The 12610-nt window shown below is 39.8% G+C and overlaps 1 protein-coding gene across 4 annotated transcripts in view; it reads right to left on the bottom strand.

Moving 5' to 3' along the window:
• Nucleotides 1–12610, bottom strand: part of LOC126298523 (nipped-B-like protein) — a 362304-nt gene that overhangs the window by 79670 nt on the left and 270024 nt on the right. For all 4 annotated transcript variants that reach the window (XM_049989881.1, XM_049989883.1, XM_049989880.1 and 1 more), the window contains exons 10-13: nt 10420–10566; nt 9967–10140; nt 7722–7912; nt 3038–3269 (exon numbers count right to left, since the gene is read on the bottom strand). In XM_049989881.1, the coding sequence (XP_049845838.1) occupies nt 3038–3269; nt 7722–7912; nt 9967–10140; nt 10420–10566 (744 nt within the window). The remainder of the gene's footprint in view (nt 1–3037; nt 3270–7721; nt 7913–9966; nt 10141–10419; nt 10567–12610) is intronic.

Genomic DNA, 12610 nt, shown 5'->3' with positions numbered 1-12610 from the left:
TCACTGGAACTCCAAATCAGAGATTTCCTTACATATGGATTGGTTCAAATGGCTCTGAGCACTATGGGACTTAACAGCTGAGGTCATCAGTCCCCTAGAACTTAAGACCTACTTAAGCCTAACTAACCTAAGGACATCACACACATCCATGCCCAAAGTAGGATTTGAACCTGTGACCTTAGTGGTCGCGCGGTTCTAGACTGAAGTGCCTAGAACCACTCTGCCACACCTGCTGGCCCTTACACATGGGACCAGGTGGAAGTCAAAGAATACAAAATCTGGCAAACAGGGTTAGTTTTGTGACAGTTGGCATATTCAATACCTCAATTTTCTTATTGTCATTGCACCTTAGTAAGGAGGTTCATAGCCATAGTGAAATGTATTTTTTATCTAGGCTAATACAGAAAGCCTCCCCCCTTTTTTTACCAACAGACTGTCATAGTATTTCCCAGTTAGTGTTTTAGCATTTGAAAGGTCACCAGTAAGAAGAATCCCTACTGAATCTCATCAAAATCTGATCATAACATTTAAAGGAAATGAAATTTGATGCAAGATCATCAGCTTTAACAGTATTTTATTTCTATCATGAAATGATGGACCAAAAATTTACAATTTGCATTTTTCTCATACGCCTGATGCATCTGCTATTTCACATATCTTAAGTTAAAAATCTTTTAATACTATTTCGTACACTTTCTCAATGTTTTCAGCTGTGGTTGTAGTTTTCAGATACAATTCATGTGCATCATTTTCAGTAGTAGTAGGACCACATTTGAATTCCGCCACCCATTCAAGGACTGCTGAAAGTGAATGAGTACACTCCTTATACAGCATGTTACAAAATGATACAAACATCTTTAAGGTGCTGTAGGTGTCTTGAGGAACAAATTGAGAATGGGGACCTATATCTAGAAATGTCGTACAACAACACTACATAGTATCAAACATGTAGGGATTAACACCAGTCACAAGGCCATCCCTGCAGCAGCAAATATGAGCCTGTATGCTGTGGGATTGAAACTAGAGTGCCTGACAATGGATCAGCAAGAGATGTCATATGGCATAGAAATCATCCACAACTGTCATGATGTCACTGCAGAGACTCAGTACAACAGAGGTAGAGGCAGCAGCTTACAAGTTTGTGTTTGCTGCTGACTGTGTGGTGTAGCCCTATAATTATGACACATTGTAGCAGTATTGAACATCATTGGAATGACATTTCCCTATGTAGGTTTCTATTCTGAATTTGTGCTTTAAGGCATCCTCTACAATCACAGTAAGTTTGTGAGCAGCACTTGTCACATCCTTTATATGCTGGTGTGGAAAACTCAAGGACGAAAATAATTTTCACGTGGCGTGTCACTGCCAAGCAACGTAGCTCAATGAAACTGGGGTCATACATAAAAAGAACTGTTGCAGTATAGTACAGAAGGTAACTGAAAGAAATATGCAATGACATTTTTATTCAAGGAAATAAGTACATTTACGTCGCCATGATCTGTGATGATGCCCTGGACATTACAAAGGGCAGGCTATCGTTTTTAATAGGGTGTGTGATCACCAAAGAGGGTAATGTATACTGTGCAACATGCTCCCATGCTGGCTGCAAGGTTGGTAAGGAGTTCTACTGTATACAGCATTCTACTCATCCACTAGCATGGTTGACAGCTGCTGGAGTGTCATTTGTGCATGTGGCCATGATGCAATAAATCTCCCCAATGCATGCCACACACACTCAATGAGGTCCAAGATAGGCAACAGGCTGGACAGTCCGTAACACCTGGACCACCAAAATGATCATATTGATTGATGTTGGGACAGCCGGCCTGAGTGGCCGAGCGGTTCTAGGTGCTTCAGTCTGGAACTGCGCGCCTGCCTCGGGTATGAGTTTGTGTGATGTCCCTAGGTTAGTTAGGTTTAAGTAGTTCTAAGTTCTAGGGGACTAATTACCTCAGATGTTAAGTCCCATAGTGCTCAGAGCCATTTGAACGATTTGGATGTTGGGACATATCCTGGTATGGCAAGATGTGGGAACATGTAATGCATGCAGCAATAATGTGGAATGTGACTTTTTGTGGTCCAGGTGTTATGATGAAGGTAGGCATAAAGTCCCGGGAGCGCACCGATCTTGAAATATTGGTATGGATGACAATGCAAAATCATGTTGAACAGCACAGGTGGAGGACTTCTTGAAATGAGAGGATATTTGGTGAATGGACTTGCCTGCCCATTACACTAACTTCATTTGCATCAAGCACATGTGAGATGCAATGGGGAGGTGTATAGCACCACATTCGCATGCACCACTAACCATTCTACAGTTGTCAACCACACTGCTGGAGGAATGCAGAGCCCCAATACAAGAACTCCTTATCTACCTTGTGGCCAGTATGGGAAAATATTGCACAGCAAGCACTGCTGTCCATGGTGATGACTCCCCCAATTCAGAACCATGCCCTGAGGATGAAGGGACCACATGAATCACCTTGAATTCAGTTTTATTACTGTCTTTGAATTAAAGTGTCATTTTTGTACATCTTATTGTAAATTCTTTCAGTTACCGTCTGTCCTATACTACAGCTGTTCTTCCTTCGTATGGCCGAAGTTTCATTAAGATAGGTAACTTGGAAGTGACACATCATGCGTAAGTTTTTTTCACTCTTCAGTTTTGCACACTAACATATAATCAGGAATTTACATTAAATTTCAGTAGGCTATAAAGTGTCCTACACAAAAAATTTTATGATAGCAAAGTATTCCAGTTGATCTATTTCCCTCGCTATTTTATGAAGCCATATGAATAGAACTAACCTGCAGATTGAGTTCGTATGTGACTTACATTTTGCACAAGGTGTACCACCGTAACAAAAACAAAATTTCATTGATATTAATGCCTTCTCTGCACCTGGCAAAGAACTTGTTACCTTTCTCTTTCATAAAAGTAGTACTATGGAAAATTAATCCAGGGACTTTGGACCAAATTTGCCTTCGCAGAATAAATGTACTTCTAAATAGTGTAGTATTTCTTTTCACTTACCTTTAGCCTTTCCCTCCACTCTGTACACAGGATCAAATGATGGGTAGATAGTATTCTGTAACTGATATTTGGTAAACAAGACTATCCTGTCAATTACATCTTCTAAATATATCCTCTTTGGCATATTTGGGGACGTAAGTATGTTGAGTGAAGTTAGTGAAGCATCCACAGCCCTCATAACACTTTCCATTGTTAGCTCTAACCAAAGTTTGCTTTCATCCTCATCATCATCCTGAAACATTTAAAGCAACAACGTTAAATATATACTTAAGTTAACATGCTCGCGCTCTCTCTCTCTCTCTCTCTCTCTCTCTCTCTCTCTCTCTCTCTCTCTCTCTCTCTCTCTCTCTCTCCTGGTTCAACATCCCATTGATGACATGGCAAGAGTGTGACCACAAGCTCTGATAGGACAAGAAAGCAGACCATACCTTTTTTAAAGGGAACTATACTGGCATCCTCCTTCAGCAATTTAAATAAACCATGTAAAACATAAATCTGGAGGGTTGAAATGAGTTTTGAACCTATTAAACCAGAATGCCATTCCAGTGCCTTATCCACTACACCACCTCTTATCATTTTGATCGTGGTACAGTACACACTGAGGCAAGTATTTTACTGTCATTATGACTTACAGAATTTTTATTTAGCAAGATACTGAAGCAATTGTGTCACTTTTTTCCTTTTTTATTGAAAGATATACATCTCAAAAGACATTTACATTTGTTACTTCTTCTAATAGAAGTAGGTGATATACAATATACACTCCTGGAAATTGAAATAAGAACACTGTGAATTCATTGTCCCAGGAAGGGGAAACTTTATTGACACATTCCTGGGGTCAGATACATCACATGATCACACTGACAGAACCACAGGCACATAGACACAGGCAACAGAGCATGCACAATGTCGGCACTAGTACAGTGTATATCCACCTTTCGCAGCAATGCAGGCTGCTATTCTCCCATGGAGACGATCGTAGAGACGCTGGATGTAGTCCTGTGGAACGGCTTGCCATGCCATTTCCACCTGGCGCCTCAGTTGGACCAGCGTTCGTGCTGGCGTGCAGACCGCGTGAGACGACGCTTCATCCAGTCCCAAACATGCTCAATGGGGGACAGATCCGGAGATCTTGCTGGCCAGGGTAGTTGACTTACACCTTCTAGAGCACGTTGGGTGGCACGGGATACATGCGGACGTGCATTGTCCTGTTGGAACAGCAAGTTCCCTTGCCGGTCTAGGAATGGTAGAACGATGGGTTCGATGACGGTTTGGATGTACCGTGCACTATTCAGTGTCCCCTCGACAATCACCAGAGGTGTACGGCCAGTGTAGGAGATCGCTCCCCACACCATGATGCCGGGTGTTGGCCCTGTGTGCCTCGGTCGTATGCAGTCCCGATTGTGGGGCTCTCCTGCACGGCGCCAAACACGCATACGACCATCATTGGCACCAAGGCAGAAGCGACTCTCATCGCTGAAGACGACATGTCTCCATTCGTCCCTCCATTCACGCCTGTTGCGACACCACTGGAGGCGGGCTGCACGATGTTGGGGCGTGAGCGGAAGACGGCCTAACGGTGTGCGGGACCGTAGCCCAGCTTCATGGAGACGGTTGCGAATGGTCCTCGCCGATACCCCAGGAGCAACAGTGTCCCTAATTTGCTGGGAAGTGGCGGTGCGGTCCCCTACGGCACTGCGTAGGATTTTACGGTCTTGGCGTGCATCCGTGTGTCGCTGCGGTCCGGTCCCAGGTCGACGGGCAAGTGCACCTTCCACCGACCACTGGCGACAACATCGATGTACTGTGGAGACCTCACGCCCCACGTGTTGAGCAATTCGGCGGTACATCCACCCGGCCTCCCGCATGCCCACTATACGCCCTCGCTCAAAGTCCGTCAACTGCACATACGGTTCACGTCCACGCTGTCGCGGCATGCTACCAGTGTTAAAGACTGCGATGGAGCTCCATATGCCACGGCAAACTGGCTGACACTGACGGCGGCGGTGCACAAATGCTGCGCAGCTAGCGCCATTCGACGGCCAACACCGCGGTTCCTGGTGTGTCCGCTGTGCCGTGCGTGTGATCATTGCTTGTACAGTCCTCTCGCAGTGTCCGGAGCAAGTATGGTGGGTCTGACACACCGGTGTCAATGTGTTTTTTTTTTTCCATTTCCAGGAGTGTATTCTAATGTACATGCTGTTCTCTCTCACACCGACATAATTACATTACCTACCACTGTATTATACACTACAATTTGGAACCCTTTAGTGGCAGAGGGCTGCAAATATGTAGACTTGAAGAATGAAGATGTAGAATGTTAATAACATTTGTTTTATTTAAAAATGGTTAAAGAGTTTTCACACAAAAAAATTCAAAAACGTGGTAAATAACACTTGTAGCTTTAATACAAAAAAAGTCTTGTTTCAGTACTATCTTGGAACATTTGTAAAATAACAGGGGTTACCACACAGACCTAGTTTTGAACAACCTTCTTGTTAACATAGTTTAGTGTTTCGCGACTACATTATTTTGAATTTGTGCCCTCTGACAAGAGTGTTGGAGAGTCTTGAATTCTCTTCCCTTTCTTTTCTATTCTTTTCCCTTGTGTTTAAAAAAAATGACCTATGGTTGAAATTATTTGGCAAAAACTAATTTTACACCTCGCCCCCCCCCCCCCCCCCCCGCCCCCCCGCTATATGATGAGGTCAGTAGTGCGTAACAGAGCTACTACCAATCTGTTTGTGACTGGAAATGCTTTATGAAGGGCACAGCTATAGTCACACATTAGGAACAATGTGCGCATTCCCCAGAATAGAAATCTGCATACACCATAGGAGTCTATGTTCAGTAAATGCAGCGAATTGTCCTTCTTTCTAATGTGCATACTGTATTACATGTCAACCCACTCTTGGGATATTGATGTGTTATAGATTGGTGTGCAGTTTCGCCTTCAGCTTTGGTATCAATACTGTGGAGACTACATTTGTCTCTACAGCTTGCTGAGAGTTACATATGGGTCATTCAGAGCACAAGGGAATCGAGTCCATTTTTGGTCATTCTGGACTTTTCCCACACAGTACTATTTATGAAGTTGCCTTCAAAACATAAAATATTCATGCCCACATGTAAATAACTGCTCTAGGAATGGCAACGCCATTGAGGATGGAGGGAAGCAGTCCTTTGCTCAAAGCACAATTGGAACATGTCCATTGGTCACAATTTGCATGACAGTGTGTTAGATATAATTAAAGTGTACTGATGATTATGAGTGATTCATCTGAAGACATCGAAGATAATACATTGGAATGTCAGCCATCTAGGTAAGCTAATAATTACTTTCTAAATTTGATAAGTGATAGTTAATAACCAGAATGGGCTGCTGAGTTTAAACATAATATGTTACGATACTTTCATTATATCTTCTGGTACTTTCACAGTCATTGTATGTTATATTGTATGTTTCCTTTTAATCCAGGAGAGAACACAGCTGCTGAGGAAGGCAGTGCTTCTGTGACTATGGCTTGCCTACTGAACTGTACTGCATTGTTAATTGAGTGTTTTGACCTCATGTTTCTATACATTTTGACTAAACTCTGGGCTTTACTTTTACAGGTGTGTTACAACAAGGTTTCCCTTTGGGTGGTTGTTAGGGTAGAACCCAATTCCATTATTTAGTTTCCACAGTCAATTCACTAACAAATAGTAGTACTTAATGCAAACTCAGTAAGCAAACAACAATAAATAGCCAACGTTCCGTTATTCCTGCTCACATTCAATTGTGCATACTCTCATGTATCCACATATCTGTTTGACCGAAACTTGTCAGAACGAGATTTCTGTGGGTAGTGTGGCGTCATTTTTGTCATAAATGGTAGGTAAATAATTAACAATTAACAGACTCAAAGAAAATTAACAGGAGTTAAAGAGTCCATTAACTTTTTTTCTAAAATTAACTTAAAAGGTAATCCATTACTTGAGAAGTTAACTTCGATAATTAACAATTAACAGATTAAAAGGTCTTGTGTCCAGCTATGGAGGCAACACAAGTTTAAGTAGAAGGATGGGGCAGGTTAACAGGTAAGCCCTTTGTAAGGAACAATCCTAGCATTTGCCTTTATTTGTTTAGAAAAATTATGGAAACAAACTCTGTATGGCTGAACAGTAATTATTTTCGCTGCTATCCTTCTGAATGAGAGTCCCATGCCATACCACTATGCCACCTTACTAGGTCTCTGGCCATTGAACGAATTTACTCAGTCAGTTACGGTGTAAATTACAGTTCAACACTAATTTCAAACCACAAAGCAACTCGGCATATTTCACATTAACAAATCATTGCCACCTGAGAAAGAAGTGATAAGAGTGAGACCAAATTCTAGGACCAACTGATGATTGACCCTGAAATTTTTGATCTTTAGTCCGACACTTACCCGCCCAGCCATACACCAATCAAAGAATAGATACATGTAACTTAAAAAATAATTGACATTCTGGAGGCATTTTGCAGAAGGTACTCATTAAAGCATTATTCTCAGACACTCCACATCAACGAGGATCTCCTCAATATGGAAGGACACTAAAAAAATCTAACATAACCTATTCAATAAAGAAAATGTTTAGAAACATGAATGTAATGGATAGTTACATGTACACAAAGTGAGAACCGTAACAAATAACTTACAGGATCTGCAAGTGGTGATATTCTTGTTCCATCACGTATATTCTTTTCCAAAATAGTAAGCATGCGAACAAGACGTTCTGGTGGTATCGATTCCATGGCCCCAAGAGTCTTGAGCTTTGCTGCTTCACTGCACAGGTCCTGTAACTGGTACTTAGGAATAAGAACTTCCGGTGGTGTGTCTGCCTCTGTATCTACAACAAATCAAGAGTGTAAGTTAACAGTCTACATTAAATCAAAAACACACTAATTTATGGAACTTATCAACAAAAATTTGTGTGTGTGTGTGTGTGTGTGTGTGTGTGTGTGTGTGTGTGTGTGTGTGTGTGTGTGTTGCCCCATTTCAATGCAGTAATTTGTTCATTGTAAATAAGTATTGTAGTACTTCAAAAAAAAAAAAACTTTTTTTAAAATTTTAAATTCAGTACATTAATGTGATCTTAGTAAATGAGTGTTGTAAAATGATCCTTTCATATAACGTTCATTTAAAAAAAAGACGATCATTCCACGTGGGACCTGTGGAAGGTAAATTAGCTTATTTGTTTTAGTTGTAAATATTTGTCATGTATTATTGCTTTTCTGACATGTTCTACATCCTGCAGGACCACCTCACTATGGATCAATTGGAATGAAAGTAAATCTAATCTCATCTACAAAAGAAAGAACACTGAAGGAAATAAATAATTATAAAAATTAACAGGGAGTACACAAATTATAATAGTACATTTAAAAAGAGAATACAATATACATATTTGGACATTTACAACAGAAAAACTAGAGAACTGATTTAACGAACATTAACAGACACCACTCTTTACATAAAACCCTTGCACTAAAACTTGACCATTCTGATATAAAAAGCAATAGTGTTATATCAAAACAGCCTGATCAACTGTACTAATTTTCATACTTGAAATGGAAAGTAAATTTCAGGTAATAGACATCACATAGGACAGTTTCTGGAACAGAAAGAAATTCAAATTTGTAATTGAGAATCATTGGTCAGGAGAGGTATGGAAGAAGTTTGAGGTTTGGTGGTGGTGGGTGGGTGGAGAAAGGGGGGGGGGGGAGGGGGGGGGGAGAGAGAGAGAGAGAGAGAGAGAGAGAGAGAGAGAGAGAGAGAGAGAGAGAGAGAGAGAGAGAGAGGGGGGGGGGGGGGGGAGGGGGGGAGAAAGGGGGGGTTCTATTTCTGGGCCAGCACACTCCCCTGCTCGGACCCTATTTGATTACCACCCAACAGATCATGAGGAAAGTCTTGTGTGCACTGTAGAGATTGAATGTCAAAATTTTTTTCCATGTGTGACATTGTTCAAACAACACCAAGGTTGCATGTTCAGTTGTCTGGGGAAACCAGAACAATTCTGAGGAAGACCCCCGCATGGAGAACGAACTGTCAAGCATGCTAAAAGTTTGAAGAGGAATATGACACAACCTGACGACTCAAGATTTTAGCACCAACACTATGGTTGTTTGCATGGGTACAATAGAAGTTTGTGGAATGATGTCATGCCCACACAGTAGCTTGGAGAGGTCACTTTGAAAGACTATGCTGAACATAAGACCTTGTGCTAATTGCTGAGAAATTTTTTTTTTTTTTTTTTAAATGTGCATTTTGGTTTTTACCATTCTTAGCTACCCAATAGTAAATTTGCTCGTTTTCTGATTTTTCCATTACAGCTTTTGACTCTGTCACTTCCAGGCTCAGATTATCTACTGAAACTGATACAAAGTCTCAGAGTTGAGGGAGAATGGCAAATATGTACCTATCAGCACAAAACACCTTGTGTATCATACCAGAATGTGCTGCAAATCTTTGTAATGTAAAATTACAATTTCAAAATCTGTGAACAAACTGGGCAGCACATCAACAGACACTAATTACCAATTGCACATGAGGCAGTGGCTGTATTGAAGAGGGAGTATGTTCCTGTGCCTACAGCCCACTTTTGTATCTCTGTTAGTAATAATGTTACCATATAATAATAATTACTTACCAAATACTTTATGATCAAATTTTGTGTATAGCTAATGTAAATCTTTTTGAAACTCTTATCACCTACCACTCACCATGGAAGCAGAAAGGCCCATTAATGGGCAGTAGGGACCATGTTGACTACCACTGGGTTAATTCAATGTGAGATGCACCCGACATGTTTTCAAACCTAGTAATGGTTGATTATGTGCCACTCTAGGACCTTGCAACCACTAGTAGGAATGCAATGTATGTTACAACAAAAAAAATACTTACCAAAATCTGTGGTTAAATCTAGATCTTCTGTGTTTTCAAATATCAGTTCTATTGATCGATTGAATCTCTGGTAGGTATTTGTTTCCATTAACTCTTCAACACTCAACTTTTCCAACACAGGCACTAGCTTTCTCTCAACCTTCCGCAGTTTAGGTTTTGGAGTAAATGGAACCTCTGAAATATAAATAAATGTAGTGTGACATTAATAGGTGCTGCAATTAAAAACGTGTAGTTATTTATGACAATTTCTTTCTGTAAGTTCCTATTATCTCTTGTTCTTGTATTTCTACTCTTTTCAATTTAATATAACACGGGCCAGGCAGGAAAACATACTTTTATCATCATATTACATATTATAAGAATATGCAAAAACTTCATGTGCACTCACTACTTGCTCCACTTATAAATGTTTGAGTCTGTATTTAAAATAGAGAGCAAAATTGCAATATTTACCTTCAGAATTATTAACTGTACTTGAGTCGACATTTTCCGATTTGTGGTTTGCACAGTTGCGTTTCCTGCCTTTAATCTTTGAATTCTCATTACCTGGACAATAATCTTCATCATATGATGATGTAACTTTCCTTCTTTCTTCTTTATCTGAAAGTAAAGTAGGGCAGTCACTCTCACAGACAACTCAAATAAAAAATAATATATGTCCAGTAGGTGAAATTACATTGACAGTAATTATTATACCAACTAAAAGACACACAAAATTTATGGAAGCTTGGCAGAGTTACTTTCTATATGGTACCATTATGGTCATCATGTACAAACAGCAACAATTTGGGTAAATACATATAGCAGAGTTTTTTAAAGTATAATCAGTGGAGAGTTTAGTTACTCCTAATTCATAAGGGGATGTGATGTGTTAGCAGTTATTCATTACAAACTGTTTGGAAGGCTTTGTTGTAAGTAGTAATAGTACACTGTTCCATTTATTTTTATTATAACCTTTCAGAAACATCAATGTGAAGCAGAGCCAACTAAATTTCTCTCTGGAGATTCACTCACAATAAAAGGAAAACCAAGTTAAAACAATATTAACAGCATTTTTTCCATTTCATGAAAGGTAGGTACTGTAAAGATAGAACCGTATCATTACCCACAGCAAAGGTGTTGGCACTTAATGGAACAGCAGCATAGCACTTTGAATCCATTTATTTTCTACTAAAGTGTAAGAACTAAGTTTGAATGAGGTTCTTAGTGCCTCTGTTCTTGTCATTAAAGTAAGGGGTGTCACAGGCCGAAGGAAGAGAAACAGAGGGACTGGTAATAAAGTGTCTCTGCATCAGAAATGTTTTGGCACTTTCAAAAACCTGCTATAAATCTATCAGACACATTCTAGCTTTCTAGTGAGCATAATGTTATATCACCACGTTAATATGAAAATACATGTTTATAAAAAAAATATATAGTGCTGAAAACTTAAAAGCCAAACTATCCGTGTATTTTCCAGCTATGAAATGGAATGGAATTATACCAGTAGTAGGGAAGAAATTCTCATCAAATAGTTGATGCAAATCAAAGGATTAAGGATTTTCCACTTTTGAAGTGGGACAATTTTTTAGGCAATCATCCAGTGTAAAAAGGAGAAACTACAAAAAGCTAATCAATCTAAATCAGTGTGATAGTGACAGTTTCCACAGAACTTCAATGGCAAGAGTTGAGTCGTGTGTGTGTGTGTGTGTGTGTGTGTGTGTGTGTGTGTGTGTGTGTGTGTGTGTGTGTGTGTGTGTGTGTGTGGTCTGTCTACCAATCCGAAGTGCAGATACAATGGGATCAAAATGCTGTGGTTATAGCTAAATTATTCAAAAGCTCCACAAAATGTGACATTAAGAATGAATAATGTTTGCTTGAGGAAGCTTTGGGAAAACTAATATCTTTGCACTGGACTTGTCATTCACTGCACAGAAGACATAACTGTATAGAACAGTTAAAAAAATTAATCATGATGACATCAAAGAAACATCTGTAAGTGCCACTCCTAGTTTCACTTCAAGTACATTGTGTGCAAAAAATGGCATTTAGTAGAACACCCATACAAGTACAATGTTCCCCTTTGCATAAATGTAATGTCTCATGTTGTTTTAGTGTGATTGTGTAGTATACTGTCAAGGATTACAAATGCGACACAGCTGACACTTGAGATCATAGTTTTTCACAGCTTTCAACAAGTTGTTCCTCCATCATCATCGTCGTCATCAGATTTGATTACATAAGGCCACTAGGTACTTTAGTTGGCTGAATTATGTCATGGAGATATCACAAAGACTTTAAACTCCCATATGCTACCAGAGATGGAAGATTTAATTTTAATTGGTTCCTGTGTTGCCTTTCAGCATCATGAAACCGGTATCATGTGCCACTAAGGGTGCAGTAACTGTCCAGGTTGAAGTAGTAGTTAACATTCTGATTTCAGTGGCTTATTTGATGACAGAATCTCAGTAAGCAGACACATGGGATAATATTTTCGAAATTTTGGTATTTAAGCTGGCTCTGGAGGGCATTCTGAATTATTTCTTATTGTCTGACCAATTTAACTGTTACCACATTCACAAGGTATTTTATAAATTTCAGGGAAAGAGAGAGATCAATGACGTCTTTTGCTGAGTGCAGTATCTCTCCGATTTTCTTGGAAATT

Source organism: Schistocerca gregaria, chromosome X, assembly GCF_023897955.1.
Source record: "Schistocerca gregaria isolate iqSchGreg1 chromosome X, iqSchGreg1.2, whole genome shotgun sequence".
Lineage (NCBI taxonomy): Eukaryota > Metazoa > Arthropoda > Insecta > Orthoptera > Acrididae > Schistocerca > Schistocerca gregaria.
This window is presented reverse-complemented; position numbering and strand designations above follow the sequence as displayed.